Here is a 16,515-nt window from a genome sequence, read left to right as displayed (position 1 = left end):
TATGCAATGTGTTTTCCATGATTTACAGACCACAAATGACTAAGATGTTGTTGTTAACACGTCTTTTTATTTAATTTTCACACAGACACAGAGAATGGATACTTGAACAGTACACATTAAACCAGGTGTCTCCCAGCCCAGTAGTTTCCAATCATGCGGAGCATGGCTGGTTTAACACGGCGGGCGCAACTACTTGCTTCTAGCAGGTGCGTAAAGTTGTCATTAATGGCACATACTATATGTCGCTCTGATCTCAGTTCACACATGATGTGTTCTGCAACTCTGCGGATTTGCGTTCCAGTCCCATCTACGGTGTTTGAGCGTACAAACAGCCGGATGGCTGGGATGAATCGGTCAGTCTGGAGCCTTATCATCACATCATCATAGTAGGTGTCAAAGAAATACTCAGACAATTCCTGCAAGCAGCTGTGTTGCACCTGACTGGGGTGGCCTGTTTGACATCCGTAACATGTTTCTTGTAGAAACTCATTCAATGCCAACATCAACAGGTGGAGAGTTGCGAGTTTGATGTCGATTACAGTTTCCTCCCACAGGTCTGCTATGAGGGGGTCCTGCGAGCATTGTGGTGAGGGTGGTGGAGTCAGGGGGGTCTGAATTAGCAGCGCTGTTGATGGTGACTCTGACAGGTCCCACGACTGCATGTCATGCTCTGTAAAATGAAAACCAAAAGCTCTTAATTTGTTACACAGATACACACGCAAACCCACACCCCCACACATTAAACCTACCAGTTCATTGTTTAGTTGTCTGAAGGTCTTATGATTTTAGGTTTGCACAGGGTAGCAGGCAAACCAGTCTTCGGACAACTCGCCAGATCGTCAAAAACAAGGCGTTTTCTAATACTCTCGTACGCAGTGTTGAGTCTGTCCCTCTTGATCGCGTCATCAATCTGGCTAAACAGACGCGACAAACCTCTCCAGTTGCACCACTGTATAAAAAACAAGTCCTTAAACCATCTTGTGCGCTCCTCGAGGTTTAGAGGGTAAGGATTTAACCTCCAGTTTTCAAGCCCTCTGGAAGCAATAAGACTATCCCTGTCATCACATACACTGAGAAAAATAAAGTCGTCAGGGTTGCGATTGAAACGATCAGCCTCAACCCTGTAAAGCTCAGGGCCTGATGGACTGTTCCACTGGGAAACATACAGCAGCTCTGGGAAGCCCACATTGTCCAGGTCCGCACACACTACGGTGCTGAAGAGCTTCCAGTTTTTAGTAGACATGACTCGGGGTTCCCCCCAAAACAAACCCTCGCCACAATCTACACTAAGCACAACTGCCCCATCGGTATATTTAATGGCATACACATACCCTTCGGCGCCTCGATATTCTAACTTTAATACAGTCCCCTCTACGGCGTTTTCACAGCGTTGCTTTTTACGTTGAGGACCCCGACTGCATACTCCTGTAGACATACCTAGAGCGGCTGTGGCATGGGAGATGTCCTGGCTGGGTGTCATGCTTGATGCCGATGTCATCCTGAGCTCCTTAGGTCGATGCGTCGGGGATCCTTAGCGCAATGTGTCGGTGCTCCTTAGGTCGTGGTGGTATCAATGCTCTAAATATGTGGAAGGTTCACTTTTATACCTATACAACCTTGGCCATCCCACTAGGAGGAGTCGTTACCGCCCAGAGGGAGGTGTTTCCACACATAAACAAGCATAACTGGTAACACATCTGAACGCGCATGTGCACACGCACGAAACCGGTCAAACCGGTTTGGTTGGCCGCCATTTTGAACTAGTGCCACCTTATTACTACTTGACTGGGCACACACTGAAAAAAAGCTAATGCACATAATATTGTCCCGCAGCTTAAGCTAGCATTATCGTTAGTTAACTTAAGGAATGACTTGTTTTTTCCATTATGTTGCTCAACGGCAATTCATCAGAAAAACTTCCCCATCTAATGGATGTTCTCTTCGTTTCCTCTCAAACATGTAGTTTTCAGTTTACCTCGACAAAGTAAAGCTCAGCACCAAAGGTAAACGAAGCGAAGACAAAAAATGGCGGACTGCCACAGTGAATTTTCCCTCGCAGAACACACCCTGGGGGGGTGGAGTTTCAACAGAAAACATAACTATTTTCTGTTATTTTGATATGACTGGTTTTAAAAGACTAAACATCCTTCTAAAACAAGTGAAAGGCGTGAGACTTAATTATGTTTAGACCAAAAATATAAATGATTTATGTTGGATATATTTACTGTATTTTTACTAATTTAACAACCTCATCATTGCATTAGCTTTATGCTATAGCATTACGCTTACATTAGCTTGAAGCTCAAGGTCGTCATTTTATTTAATTTCTTTTTCTGGGCTTACAAACAGGACACACAACATTTAGATAACCGTTACACTGAATCTTGGGTCTGTGTTGAGTCTTCCAGCTGCTGACTACAGAAGCTAGATTGACCTTTCAGCATGTTTATAGGGGCTGTGGCTATGTGCTGGTAATGTTACCATGTGTACGCAGTGTTTCAACAAACTAGTCATATCCCGGCCCTACATTAGCTTGTTTAATGGTTAAGACACTGCAGGTACCACCACTTACTACAGACACCGATGCAAGTTCGTAATAGTCTGTTAATTTAGACTGAAAGAATATACAAACATATATATGTTAATTACTAATTTGCTTATCGCATAATTTCGGTTACCATTAGCTAACTGGAGCCTAACATTGGCCTTTCATGGTTTTCGATAAACAGCCCACATACCTGTAAAATAACAACACCCCAGTAAAAGTCCACATATATAAAGGGTCTACACTCTTTCTCACTGGTGTGTTAGCTTTAAAATCTTATTTACCTTCAAGTGTAAAACTCCAGATGGTAGTAGATTTTCCAAAGCGAGAGACAAAAATGGCGGACAGTGCAGCCGATTTTTCCTTTCCAGGGGGCGGAGCTTGAGGATAAAACATGACTAACTTGTTTCTTTTCAACATGATTTGTTCTAAAAGAATGAATATTCTTAAAGAATATGTGAAAATTAAAAGACAAAAATATGGTTAGATGTGAAATTTAAATTAGTCATGCTGGATATATGAAGTAATTCTATGCAAATTCAACAACCACGCATTTTTTTCAGTGTAGGAACAATTCTCACTGTTAAAGGCCTTAAAGGTGTTTGGGTTACGATCATTCCACCCTGGAAAAACAGCTCAGAGAATCATTAAACACTCGTGCCAGTGTGTGGCACTGATAGGAAACAGGCCAAAAGATGGATGCAGAGATGGATTTGCTGTGCCAGTATCTGATTTCTGAGACCTTGTGGGAAATTTGCAGTAATTTCATTAAAATTCAAATGATAAACACACAACATAAAAAAACCTCAACCAGATTTTTTTTCTTATCTTTTTATTTTTAATGATAATTTTTATGGAACATAAATGTATTCTTGTTGAAAGGCCATTTGTACAGTTCATAGTTAATTACTGATTTTTAACTTTCTTCTAGTTTGTACTTTGGAATAATTAGCTTCATCCTCTGTTCACCCGTACCTGACAAAACGAACACAGACTGAACAGATAAATCTGACACAGGATCATGAAACTGTTGATTTACTTTAGAATAAGTTTTGATTATTGCAGTTAGGTTAGAAAAAGGCACCTGACTCTGAATTTAACATTCCCTGATCTGTAAATGTGTATTCATAGCCTAAAAACTCTTCACCTACTAAGAACTGTTATATTTTCTTCATATACATAACCTGAAAAGCTCCTGATAAACATGTGAAGCACTGATAAGTGTTTACTGTTTTTAATGTTAGAAGTGGTTACACATCACAGGGTGTTCAGTTACATCTCCGAGAGCAATGATGCTGCATTACAAACTAAAAATGTACAAAGAATTTAGTTTCCTTTTTTAACTTTTGGGGAATAAAATATATTTATTGATATATTATGAAAGGTTCTTACTTGGTTCCCAGTCAGCCAGGGATTTAATATTTTTGTTTGGAAAATGGAAAAAAATCTGTTTTTATGGTTTTGAGTTGAGTGTATTTCCTATAAAAATGTGGTTTGTGCCTCAGCTGCAGGGGAGGCTGGAACAGCTAGCAGCCATGAGCTAATTAAACCTCCCCTTGTTTTACGCTGGGACTGGGCCAGAAGGAGAGAAGCTGACAGCGAGGAAGCTGGTGCTGTACACTGAAGCTGACCAGGCATTAGTGCAAAAGCACTGAGTAAAAGTTGTATAAAACAATAAAAAGTTATACCGGACTGGAAATGCTGCATCCTGTGTGTGGTCAGCCACTAACTTAAGAAGCTCGTTACAATGATGTAAGCTGCAGGTGCTGCCTGGCTGGTACCTGTGCTAACCTTCAGTTATCACCACACTTTATTTAGCTTCCAAGACATGAATTGTTATCATTGTTGAGCTATTTCAGAACTTGCATTTGGAATTACTTCTCAGATGAAAAATGAGTTCAGGCTCTGCGGAGCCTGGAAAGAGAGTAACTGGACTTTAGTTTCTGTTCTTTTCTAGAAACTTACAGAAGCTCCTCAGGCTCATCCCTTTTCTGTAACACTTGCTAGAAGTACAGTGAATGCAACTTTGACACCTGTACCTTGAATGCATCACCGATTAAACATTTAACAGTATTATGTTATTATCTCAATATGAGATAATAACATATTGAATCACTTATTTACTGAGGGGCAACCGATCCGGCTAACTTTGCCCTGAGCTGTTAATGTGCTGTATATTTAGAACAATAACTAAGACAGATGTTTATTGCTATGTTTATATTAGGCAGAAAACACGTTAAACATAAAAAAGCCACCATGAGAATAATCACAGTAATAATCTGAGTTATTTTCCCAAACATTGAACCCATTTTCTTCAACTCCTGACAGGAACATTTTATAAAAACGTCCAATTTTGTCAATGTTTATTCTGATTTTTTTTTTAACTTATTGAATTTAAAGAAATATACCACAGTTTCCACATCAAGCATTTGCATTTTACCAAAAATCAGAATTTTACATTGGATGCGGACTTTTGTCAGATTCAGTCCGTAGAGTATAGGATTGAAGAGCGGCTGAAATGTGAGCCAATATAAAGATAAAAAAATACGCAACAGATTTGGAACATGTTTCATATTAAATCTGTTTTGCACAATTTCAAAGAAAATGCCAAAGGACAAGTTGAGTAGAGAAGCGAGGTGAGGCATGCAAGTGCTGACGGCTTTCTGTTGGGTCTGTTTGGACCCGGAAAAACAGACTTGGAGGATCCACATGTAGGTGTAAAGAATGATAGACACTGGACACCCAAATGTCACAAATGCACTAATAAGTCCATAAATGTTGATTAGTGTGGTGTCAGAGCAGACTAATTTAGTGATGGAGTAGTTGTCACAGTACACTTTATCTATGATGTTCCCACACAGCTGCAGAGGAGCACTCAGTAATGGGGGAACAAAGCATAAAACTGAGGCATACATCCATGTTAGAGTAATCAGTACTGTTTCTGTTTGTCATCAGTGTGATACTGAAGAGGACAAGAGATGGCAAGATATCTGTCATAGGACATGATGGCTAGGTCAAAAAACTCTACACAAGCGTACGAGTACAAACAGAAAACCTGCAGAAAGCAAAATGAAACAGAAACAGTGTGAACATCAGAGAGGATCTGAAGCAGGAGGGACGGAAACAGCCCTGTACTACCATACAGCTCATTCACAAACAGGCTGCACAGAAACAGGTACATAGGTTCATGTAAGCTTCTGTTCACACAGATAACCACAATCAGCAGGACATTGGCAGTAATTATAAAAAAAAATATAAACAGAAGTAAACATGAAACAGAAGTACTGAAAATGCATAGTGTCAAAGTAGGCAGAAAGTGTGAGATATGAAAACTTTGTAGAATTACTCATGGTCAGCATACAACACTTTTCACATGATCACCCACTTGTAACTACAATTTTACCTTCTGGTGTAGATAAAAATTGGAAAACTAGGTACATTTCAAGCTTGTTCATGACCAGAGTTAGCACTGACACACATTCAGTAACACGTGTGTTGACATGAAGCTGCTGTGAGTGCAGCAGAATGACCTCATTAAGGAAGGTCCCTTCTGACCATGCAGAAAAACAGCTCAAACCAGTGACAAACCAGTTCCATACCAACAAGTTTTACAACTAATCAATCACAAACAACCCAAGCTCTTTTTTGGAAATACCAAATATACATTACCAGTCAAAAGTTTGGACACACTTTCTCATTTAATGTTTTTTATTGATTTTCATGAATATTTGCATTGTATGTTTTCACTAATGGCATCAAAATTATGAATGAACTTATAGGGAACTTTGTGGTAAACAAAAAATTGTGAAGTTATTTAAAACATGCTTTCTGCTTTACATTCTTCATAATTGCCCCCCTTTGCTTTATATTTTCACTCTTGGCGTTCTCTCCATGAGCATCACGAGGTCGTCTCCTGAAATGGTTTTCCAACAGTCTTGAAGGAGTTCCCAGAGATGCTGAGCACTTGTTGGCAGCTTTGCTTTCACTCTGCGCTCCATCTCATCCCAAACCATCTCCATTGGGTTAAGGTCAGGTGACTGTGGAGGCCACGCCTCCAGCACTCTCCTTCTTGGTCAAAGAGCCCTCACACGGCCTGGAGGGTTTGGGCTCATTGTGCTGTTGAAGAATAAATGACGGGATGGCATGTGTGCTGCAGGATGCTGTGGTAGCCATGTTGGTTCAGTGTGCCTTCAGTTTGGAATAAATCCCCAACAGTGTCATCAGCAAAGCCCCCAAATTAGGGATGGGTACCGGTGTCCGGTGCCATAATGGCACCGGTTCTGACATAAACGGTAGTAACCAGACCGAAAAGCAGCGCACATTTCGGTGGTTTATTTTACTGAGATGTCATACACTTTGGATTCTAGCCAATCATTTTACCTTTGCAAGCATAGTAGGCGGGACCAGGTACGTACGTTCTTTTAGAGCAGAGCTACAGATTAAAAATGCCCAAGGCGAGGCGGTCAAAAGTCTGGCTGTACTTCACAGTTAAAGATGCAAACTCAGCAGCCTGCAACAAGTGCTTTAAGGTGATACTGTGCAAAGGAGGTAACACCTCGAATCTGATGAAACACCTGGCGACGTATAACATTTTGTTAAAAGCCGAAAAATGCGCCGTGTTTGATAGCTTGCTGCGAGACCTCACACCGAGCACATCTACTGCGGGTGTGGTGCCTGTTATCGGACCCGTAGTTAGCAACATCCCCCAAAAACCCGAAGAGGAGAGTCCTGGCCCCTAGCCCTGTCAGCGTAGCAGAAATGAGGACGGATGATGATGGCAGCAGCAGCCGTTCTTCTCTGCGTGAGTAGCTTAATGTTGTTCGTGTGTAATTTACGTTGAGTACACTAACCATGTTTTTAAATTAATGCATGTAAGGCATGTAAGGTGAACTAGCAAACACCGTCGTAGTTACATGCGGCTGTCTTCTTGTTTGATGGCAGATACTCCTTCACCCTGGCCAAAAAGGCTCAAGTGACCAAAGTGGAAAACAGCTAAACATGAGAGGTTTTTGGACACAGTTTGTGTTTTTTCCATTGTTTAAGCACTGTTTCCAGCCAAGAGTGAGACCATATATGCCCTATAGCTGCAGAAAAGGCTAACATTGTTATCTTTTTACAAAAAAACAGCTGAACATGAGAGGTTTTTGGACCAATTTTGTGTTCTCCATTCTTTAAGCACTGGTTCGAGCACCGTTTAAGCACCAGCACCGTTTCAAAAGTACCGGTTTGGTACTGGTATCGGATAAAACCTAAATGATACCCATCCCTACCCCCAATACCATCATACCTCCTCCTCCATGCTTCACAGTGGGAACCAAGCATGTAGAGACCATCAGTTCACAAGACATGAACTGGTGGAACCAAAGATTTCAGATGTGGACTCATCAGACCAAAGCACAGATGGTCTAATGTCCATTTCTTGTGTTTCTTGGCCCAAACAAATCTCTTCTGCTTGTTGCTTTTCCTTAGTCGTGGTTTCTCAGCAGGTATTTAACCATAAAGGCCTGATTCACACAGTCTCCTCTGAACATGTAGAGATGTGTCTGCTACTGGAGCTCTGTGTGGCATCTATCTGGGCTCTAATCTGAGCTGCTGTTAACTTGTGATTTCTGAGGCTGGTGACTTGGATGAATTTATCCTCAGCAGCAGAGGGGACTCTTGGTCTTCCTTTCCTGGGGCGTCCTCATGTGAGCCAGTTTCATCGTCGTGGTGGTTTCTGCGACTGCACTTGGGGACTCATTCAAAGTTTTAGCAATTTTCTGGACTGACTGACCTTCAGTTCTTAAAATAATGTTGGACTTTTGTTTCTCTTTACTGAGCTGATTGGTCCTTGCCATAAGATAAATTTATCAATCACTGTTTGTATCTGGAAGTATACAAACAGAAGGGTCCCACCTGTCTAGTAGACTGGCCAGGTCAAACACAAGACCCTGTTATTTTGAACTGCTCCAATTCAATCAATTTTATTTATATAGTTTCAAATCACAATAACAGTGGCCTCAAAGTGCTTTATATTGTAAGGGAGACCCTACAATAATGGAAAGAAAACCCCCAAAAGCCCAAAATGAATCATTTCCGGAGGGCAGCTGCGTGACCAGTGAAGAATCTGCTTAGATACCATATTTCTAAGATTTTCAGGGCCGAGTACAATAACCTCAGTTTGCTCTGAATTAAGAAGCAGAAAGTTAGCGGCCATCCAGGTCTTTATGTCTTTAAGACATTCCTGCAGTTTAACTAATTGGTGTGTGTTACCTGGCTTCATGGACAGATAGAGCTGGGTGTCATCTGCATAGCAGTGAAAATGTATACTATGTCTTCTAATGATGCTGCCTAAGGCAGGGGTCTGCAACCTTTAACACCCAAAGAGCCACTTGGACCCGGTTTCCACGCAAAAGAAAACACTGGGAGCCGCAAATACTTTTTGAAATCTAAAATGAAGATAACACTGTATATATATATATATATATATATATTTTTTTTTACCTTCATGCTTTGTGTGAACAACTAAAGTAAGTAAGTAAAGTTTATTTATTAAGCGTTTTTCACAGACAGGCAGTTACAAAGCGCTGTACACAAATATTAAAATAATACAATCAATAGACATTATACACAATGTAAAAGATCAAATGTAAATAATGTAAAGAATATAAAATACGTAGATCAACAAAAGGCTTGTTTGAACAGAAAAGTTTTTAACTGCTTTTTAAAAGAATCCACAGAGCAACTAAAGTGTGTTGCTTATGTAATCCATGAAGTGCTACAGAGAAAATTACATTTTATTTATGTAAATAAATAAAATGAACTCTTAAAGAAATATGACAAAAGGAAAGACACCCAGCTGAACTAAAATGATCCATGTAGCAAACAAAAACTGTTGTCAGCCGCCACCCTTTTCAGGTCAAGGCTTTTGGAGCCTTGACCTGACTTTTAAAAAGTAATTGGAAAAAAAGCACTATGCTGCTAAAAAAGGAAAAATAGATATTTGCAAAATTCTGCCTAAATATGTATTTTACCTGCTTAATGCGTGTGGCGGGGCGTGGTCTGCAGTGCCGCTGCAGGGGAGGTGGACGCACCTGAGCGGCACCCGCAATCACGCCTCGCCGCCTTAAAGTCTGTGCTCTCTCTGCTGTTGTGTTGTTGGTATGTGTCGGGCTGTGAGCTGAAAAGCTACAGCCGGCTGTATGCGTACAGCAACCGTGTGTGAAAAGTGCTCAATATAGAGATGCTGAAAAGCAGCGGGTCTGCCGTGGTACGAAGTCACTTTCATCTTTACGCAGGACTGTAAGCTGTTATCTGTGAGGCGTGAGCGGTGTTTGTTTTTAACATAGTTCACGGTGGAGAACAGCTGCTGACATAATGTGGATCCGAAGATCCATAATTGGCCTACCTGGGGTTGAAAGTCTCAATAAATGCATGGTGTTTCAAGGGTACACCGGCTTCCGCGAGTGTGACGCTTATTTTGAGCCATGAAAAAATAATAAAATATAATTTTATTTTTATATTTCAATATCACAATAATCTTCCAATTTAGAACTGCAAGTTAAAAGAGAGCTAAACAGAAATAAAATACAGCTAAATACTTCTAATTTATTTTCCCAAACCACCCGGAGCCGCAAAATAAGGACTAAAGAGCCGCATGCGGCTCCAGAGCCGCAGGTTGCCGACCCCTGGCCTAAGGGAAGCATGTATAATGTAAACAGAATTGGTCCTAGCACTGAACCCTGTGGAACTCCATAATTGACCTTAGTGTGTGGAGAGGTGTCCCAGTAGTGGGTCTGCAAGATACTGGGTTGTGTTTCAGGTTTTGAATTAATATTCTTTGATTTGTTGTTATCCAGAGTCCTGGTCCTCTTTATGGTTTTGTGCTTGTGTTGTAGTTTTTCTCCCTAGGAATCTGTCTGTCTTCCCATGTTTCAGCTTTTTCGAGCTGCTGTGTTCCATGTGCCCTTTGTGTCTCCCCAGTTAGTCATCTCTCCATGTCTCAGTTAGTACTCTTGTCTCTGTGCTCCATGTTTCCCTTTCTCCTCTGTCAGCCGTGTCTCTTTGTCAAGTCCGCATTTCTGTGCCTGTCTTATGTTTCCTGTTTTACTTTAACAGTCTCGCATCCTTTGTTAATGTTTGCAGTTTTGCTTCTTTTCTATCTCGTTATGTCAGATTAGTCCCAGCTGTGTTTCCCTTCGGCTCGCTGTTCCCTCATTACTCAATGGTATATTTAAGCCCTGTGTTCTCCTCTGTCCATTGTAGTTTTCCCAGTTTCCAAGTTTTAGTTCCATGTTTCTAGTTTTCAGAGTTTGGGTTTGCACTTTTTATATTTGGCTCTTGCATGTACAGCAATAAAGCTGCCTCTTTGAGCTTACTTTTCTGTTTATGAGCCTGCATTTGGGTCCTACATCCTGCCTGCCACAGCACAGATCATGACAAGAGGATTCTCCATTTACATGCTGTTAAAAGAAAATTGTACATAATGTGATCAGCTACATGAAATGTGCTCTTTTTTGGATCACTAAACAAACCACATGTCTACGTGACTTTTCACCTAATAACTCTTGTGATGACGAACTTATTCAGCTACTAACCGCTTCCTGTTTTTCTGAGAACATTCAGATGTAGAAAAGGGAAAAACCCGCTGCTCTGAGTGACGCTGTTATCTTTGTACACACACACACACACACACACACACACACACACACACACACACACACACACACACACACACAGACAAGTATAAATAAAGCACGCAGACAGTCATGAGACGCAGGTCTTGCGTTCCATGACTGCCCCTCGCGAGTGAAAGACAGCTGCAGTGTTTGTGTTTTCTAACTCGGGGTGAAGAACTACGGGGGTGATTTAAAGAAATCCCCTGTCACGTGCACAAATTGGAGTCTATTAGATTGATATGATACAACCCACTGCAGCGCAGTACCTGCAATACCTACAGCATGCTGTAATTGCTGTAATAAAATATTATGGTCATCAGTATTGAACGCTGCACTGAGGTCTAGCAGGCTAAGCGCAGGGATGAGTCCACTACATATTACGCTTAGCCTGCTAGATTATTGTTCTCGAGCTAATCTGAAGGCCACATGAAGTTTGACTCTGCAAACAGTTGGTGACCTCTGCACACTGTGCACCTCAGCATCCACTGATCCCACTCTGTGATTTTACATGGCCATCATGGCTGAGCTGCTGTTGTTCCCAATCACTTCCACTTGGTTATAATCCCACTAATATCTCACTGTGGAATTTTTAGTAGCACAGGTGTCGTCCTATCACAGTAACACACTGGAGTTCACTGAGCTCCTGAGAGCGAGCCATTCATTCACAGGTGTTTGTAGAAGCAGTCTGCAGGTGTTGGTTTTATACACCTGTGGACATGGAAGTGACTGAAACACCTGAATTCAATGATTTGGATGGGGGAGTAAACGTGTATTAAAAGTGTATTATTGTGTATAATTACTAACACCTCTCTGTATTATCGTAGGATTTACCTTATACTATAAAGCACTTGGATGCAGCTGTTATTGTGATGTGACACTATAAATAAAACGTAACTAAACTGAACTGAGTGTCTGATAATGTTTCTGCATAAGTGGAAAAAAATAAGCGTTTCAATGACAGGGTCAGAGGTTTTACTCCTGGCCCAGACCTTTGTGATAAATGACTTTAATTACAACCTAACCCCATACATATGTGCAGAGCTGGAAGCTTCTACACTGTATTCCACTCCCCAGTTTTAAACCATCACAGATTTAACAGTTTTTATGGAAAACATTTTTTAAGGGAACCATCATGGATTCTTGTGATGGGCCATGTTTCTACCAATGTTTCTGTGAGTGTCTATCAGGCCAGCTTGAACTACTGAGGTCACCGTCACCGTCGATCGCTGTTCAGCTCCACGTTTGTAATCACGGTGTTGCAAGAATTATAGTAGTCATAGTAGTACTACTATGACTACTGATAAAACTGCAGCTCCACAATGCTGTTCATAAACATGGCATATTATAATCAGCACAGGTCTGCAATTAAGACAAAGATGAAGACGCTTCCAAAGAATACTTTATTGGATTTCTTTTAATTTTACATTTAAATGTTTTCATTCATTTATCCTGTTCGTTGACACTTTTATGGACCATTGTTTCCTCTAGTTTACAAAATCCTTGATTCATCATTGAGACTAGAAAAGTTTTACATAAACACCACACTATGTACCATTCTGACTAATGTGCTTAAATACATGTTTTATTCTCTGTTATGTGAGAATTGGTTGTGTAAATAAATGTTTCATTTATAAGATTTCTAAATATCTTTGTGTAAGATTAATATTTCATATTATTCACAGTGACAATATGTGACAAAAATTTAAATAAACTAGTTTTGTTTGAATTTGTTTTGAAATATGTAAATGTATTGCCTATTGCAGTCACACATATTCCAAACATTGTGAATGTTTGGAATATGTATATCCAACACATATTGTGAATGCAGAAGTTCCAGAAATAAACTTAATAAAGTATCTATTAACTTTGTAAATTCATATCTTACCAAATAAAAGACTTTTACATATGAGCTGGATTTTGGTTAGTTTGAGTCCGTACAGGACGGGGTTGAAAACTGGTTGGCAAGTGAGAAAATATATCGATAGGAAAACGCGTAAGATCATGGGAGCTCTGCTCATGTTAAACCTGCTCTGCACTATTTCAAAGAAGCAACCAAATGAAAAGTTGAGCAGAGAAGCGAGGTGAGGCGTGCAGGTGCTGATGGCTTTCTGTCGGGTCTGTTTGGATCCAGAAAAACACACTTTAAGAATCTTAACATATGTGAACAAGTTTAGGAATGCAAGACCAATTAGTACAGTGAATGTGTACACGAGTCCATAGATGTTATTAACTGTTGTGTCAAAGCAGGCCAGTTTCATGACAGAGTAATTGTTGCAGTACAGTGTGTCAACAGTGTGTCCACACAGCTGCAGTGAGGCATTCAGTGATATCATCACAACTATATTCAGAATAGGGAAAAACCATGTGAGAACGATCAGCTTGGCAACCTTGTTTAACGTCATATGTGTGTGATACTGTAGAGGATAGCAGATAGCAAGATACCTGTCATAGGACATGATGGCTAAATTATAAAACTCTATATTTGCATAAGTGTAGAGACAGAAGATCTGCAGGAAGCACAGAGGAGCAGAAACAGTGTGAACATCAGAGAGGATCTGAAGCAGGAGGAACGGAAACAGCCCTGTACTACCATACAGCTCATTCACAAACAGGCTGCACAGAAACAGGTACATAGGTTCATGTAAGCTTCTGTTCACACAGATAACCACAATCAGCAGGAGGTTAGATCCAAATATAAACACATACAGAGACATGACAATAGTGAAATATAAGTATTTGAATGGCCCAGTGTCAAAGTAGGCACTAAAAATGAAATATGAAACCTGTGAAAGGTTTGTCATGATCAACAGTTTGCTTCTCGGAACAATGAAAGTTAAACGAGGATCACAGTTTTATTTAATAGAACTGCCAAACAAAAGCAGTTTTTAGTCTACTTACAGCATGTTACAGACGTGAATTTGCGTAAAACTGACTGACATGCAGACGTTCCTTCATTTAATCTCTTCAACCAGGTGATGTAATAGTCTGAGCTCATTGCCAACAGACACTAATTGTGTCTCACAGCTACTATCAGCATGAAAACAACATTTGCTGAAATACATTAACTGTAACTCTAAACTTTTTAAAGGGTTTTATGTGTGGACATGTTAAATTTCTATAACTTTTGATCCAACTATTGCCTGATATATTGTATGTGAATGCCAAAATGATAGTTTGACATTCAGGACTGCCCATCCACCATCTGGTCTGGATTTTTGTAATATATCCCACTTTATACGTGAACGCCTGTTATTCCATATAAATGACTTGAGCAGAGAGTCCACTTTTTTTCCAGTTGTCGACTGGGGGGCCAAAGGAAACATCAAACTTATAAAATTAATTTTGGTAATACATTCATTTTAAGTACAGCAATCTGAGCTGGCACTGACGCATGTGTCCATCTATTAACATCCTTTTCTATCTTTTTTAAAGTATCACAGTAGTTGTTCTTAACAATAGAAGCTACAGACGCCACTATCTAAATACTCAAATAATTAATCTGTCCTACAATGTTTATATCCGGTGGGGTATTGAGAGTGTTCCTGTCTAATTTGAGTAACATAAGAGCAGATTTCCCGAGGTTAATCTTAAAACCTGACAGTTTACCAAAAGTATCTATTAAGTTCAATAGTGTGGGTAAGGTCGACTGGATATCCGACATGTCAGATATCCAACAGGCATCGTCAGCATATAATGAAATATGGTGTTTTGTACACCCTATAGAAACACGGATAAAGGTGTTGTTTTGGCGTATTGACTGTGCTAAGGGTTCTATAAAAAGGATAAAGGAGTGGGGAGAGTGGACATCCCTGTCTTGTCCCGTGAAATATACTAAATGTAGATGAGGGAATTCCACCAATACAGACACTGGCTGAAGGCTCGGTGTATAAAATTTTTATCATCTTAATAAATTTTGGGCCAAAGTTAAATTTTCTAGTACTTTCTACAAAAACCTCCACTCCACTTGCTCAAATGCATTCTGGGCGTCCATAAAGAAAAGACCAATCAGAGATCAGGACCTACTTGATTCATCAATAATATGGCCTTAGTCATATTAGGAAGGGACCACTTCCTTGGTAACGATGGGCGATGAGGGATGAGGAAGTGTGAATAGTGCTGTGGTTTGGGGAAGGCCTTGAAGGGGACTGGCGACGGCTCTCGGTCCGGGCAGATCCCCCTGTACTAACGAGAAATAAAGGGAGGAAAGGAAGAGAGGAGAGGACAGGAGAAGAGAGGAAAGAAAAGGGGGGGCAGGGTTGGGCATGAAAATGAGAACAGCAGGTATTGGAGCAGGAGGGTTTTTGTAGGCTGAGGCCGGAGGGGGCGTGAAGGAGGAGTGGTCCCGCTGCTGAAATTCAGATGATATCTCCACTTCACTAGCAGGGACCACTTCCTTGGTAACGATGGGCGATGAGGGATGAGGAAGTGTGAATACTGCTGCGGTTTGGGGAAGGCCTTGAAGGGGACTGGCGACGGCTCTCGGGCCGGGCAGAACCACCAAAGAAGGCATCCCCTACAGGAGCGGAGACTGGGCATTACGTAGGTCTTGGAGATTGTTTGTGAATGTATAACAGGTAGGCTTGTGATGATCATCGACCCAGGAGCTTGATTGAGTGGTCGGGGATTCCTTTGTGGAAGGCAGAAGTCACGGCGCTGATGCGGAAGGAATGGCCAGAGAAGAGATTTGGAGGAATTCCAGAAGACGAGAGCACTTGGCGAAAGTGTGAGAGGAACCATGTCCTGGTAGGGGCGTGGCCAGATTCGGTGATGAACAGAGGATCTGAAGGTAAGGCGTGCTGAGATTTTCTGAGGTGGAGGTAAGGGTTAGTGATTCGAAGGGACTTAAAGGTGAATTTATTTTGAAGCAGTATATAGGTGTGGGGCTGCCCGATTGATTGGTTTTGCTTCGTTTGAGGGTGAAAATAAGGCAGTTGTGGAATTAAAGAAATCGTTTTACTGTTACAATATAATCTACAGCATTAACATTGCATTAACAATATCACATATAGCTTTAAGACGGCATTGAGACATTTAAACATACCGACACCATATTAACCTTTATTACAGATGCAGGTATAATCATTTTTATATTTTTATATCTTTATACACACATTGCAGTTCTGTGCTTATAAAAGAGTTGAAGCTCGCCCAAGTAATTAAAGGTCAAAAGCTTCTTTTGGCGTGAGGTCCGGACGATCTATTGGATAAGTGGCTTAGAGCTGAAGAAAGATCGCACACATGCTTACAAAACACATATATATACCACATATAACCTAGAAACAGGCCTGAACAGAGGCCTGAATGTATTCAGCA

General features: G+C 40.8%; 1 protein-coding gene and 1 pseudogene across 1 annotated transcript; both read right to left on the bottom strand.

The window, feature by feature from the left end:
• Window positions 1-3,461: 3,461 nt before the first annotated feature.
• On the bottom strand, window positions 3,462-6,718 carry LOC116319574 (annotated as a pseudogene).
• Window positions 6,719-13,076: 6,358 nt separating this feature from the next.
• On the bottom strand, window positions 13,077-14,003 carry LOC116319583 (olfactory receptor 4S2-like). Its single transcript, XM_031738962.2, has one exon. The coding sequence runs from the start codon at window positions 14,001-14,003 to the stop codon at window positions 13,077-13,079; it is 927 nt and encodes a 308-aa protein (XP_031594822.1).
• Between the last annotated feature and the right edge of the window lie 2,512 nt (window positions 14,004-16,515).

Source organism: Oreochromis aureus, linkage group 14 (assembly GCF_013358895.1).
Source record: "Oreochromis aureus strain Israel breed Guangdong linkage group 14, ZZ_aureus, whole genome shotgun sequence".
NCBI classification, from domain to species: domain Eukaryota; kingdom Metazoa; phylum Chordata; class Actinopteri; order Cichliformes; family Cichlidae; genus Oreochromis; species Oreochromis aureus.
The sequence above is the reverse complement of the archived record's forward strand: the minus strand, read 5'-3'. Positions and strand labels throughout refer to the sequence as shown.

Coding starts and splice junctions, on each gene's coding strand:
- LOC116319583 (XM_031738962.2), bottom strand. CDS start 14,003: ATGACAAACCTTTCACAGGTTTCATATTTCATTTTTAGTGCCTACTTT.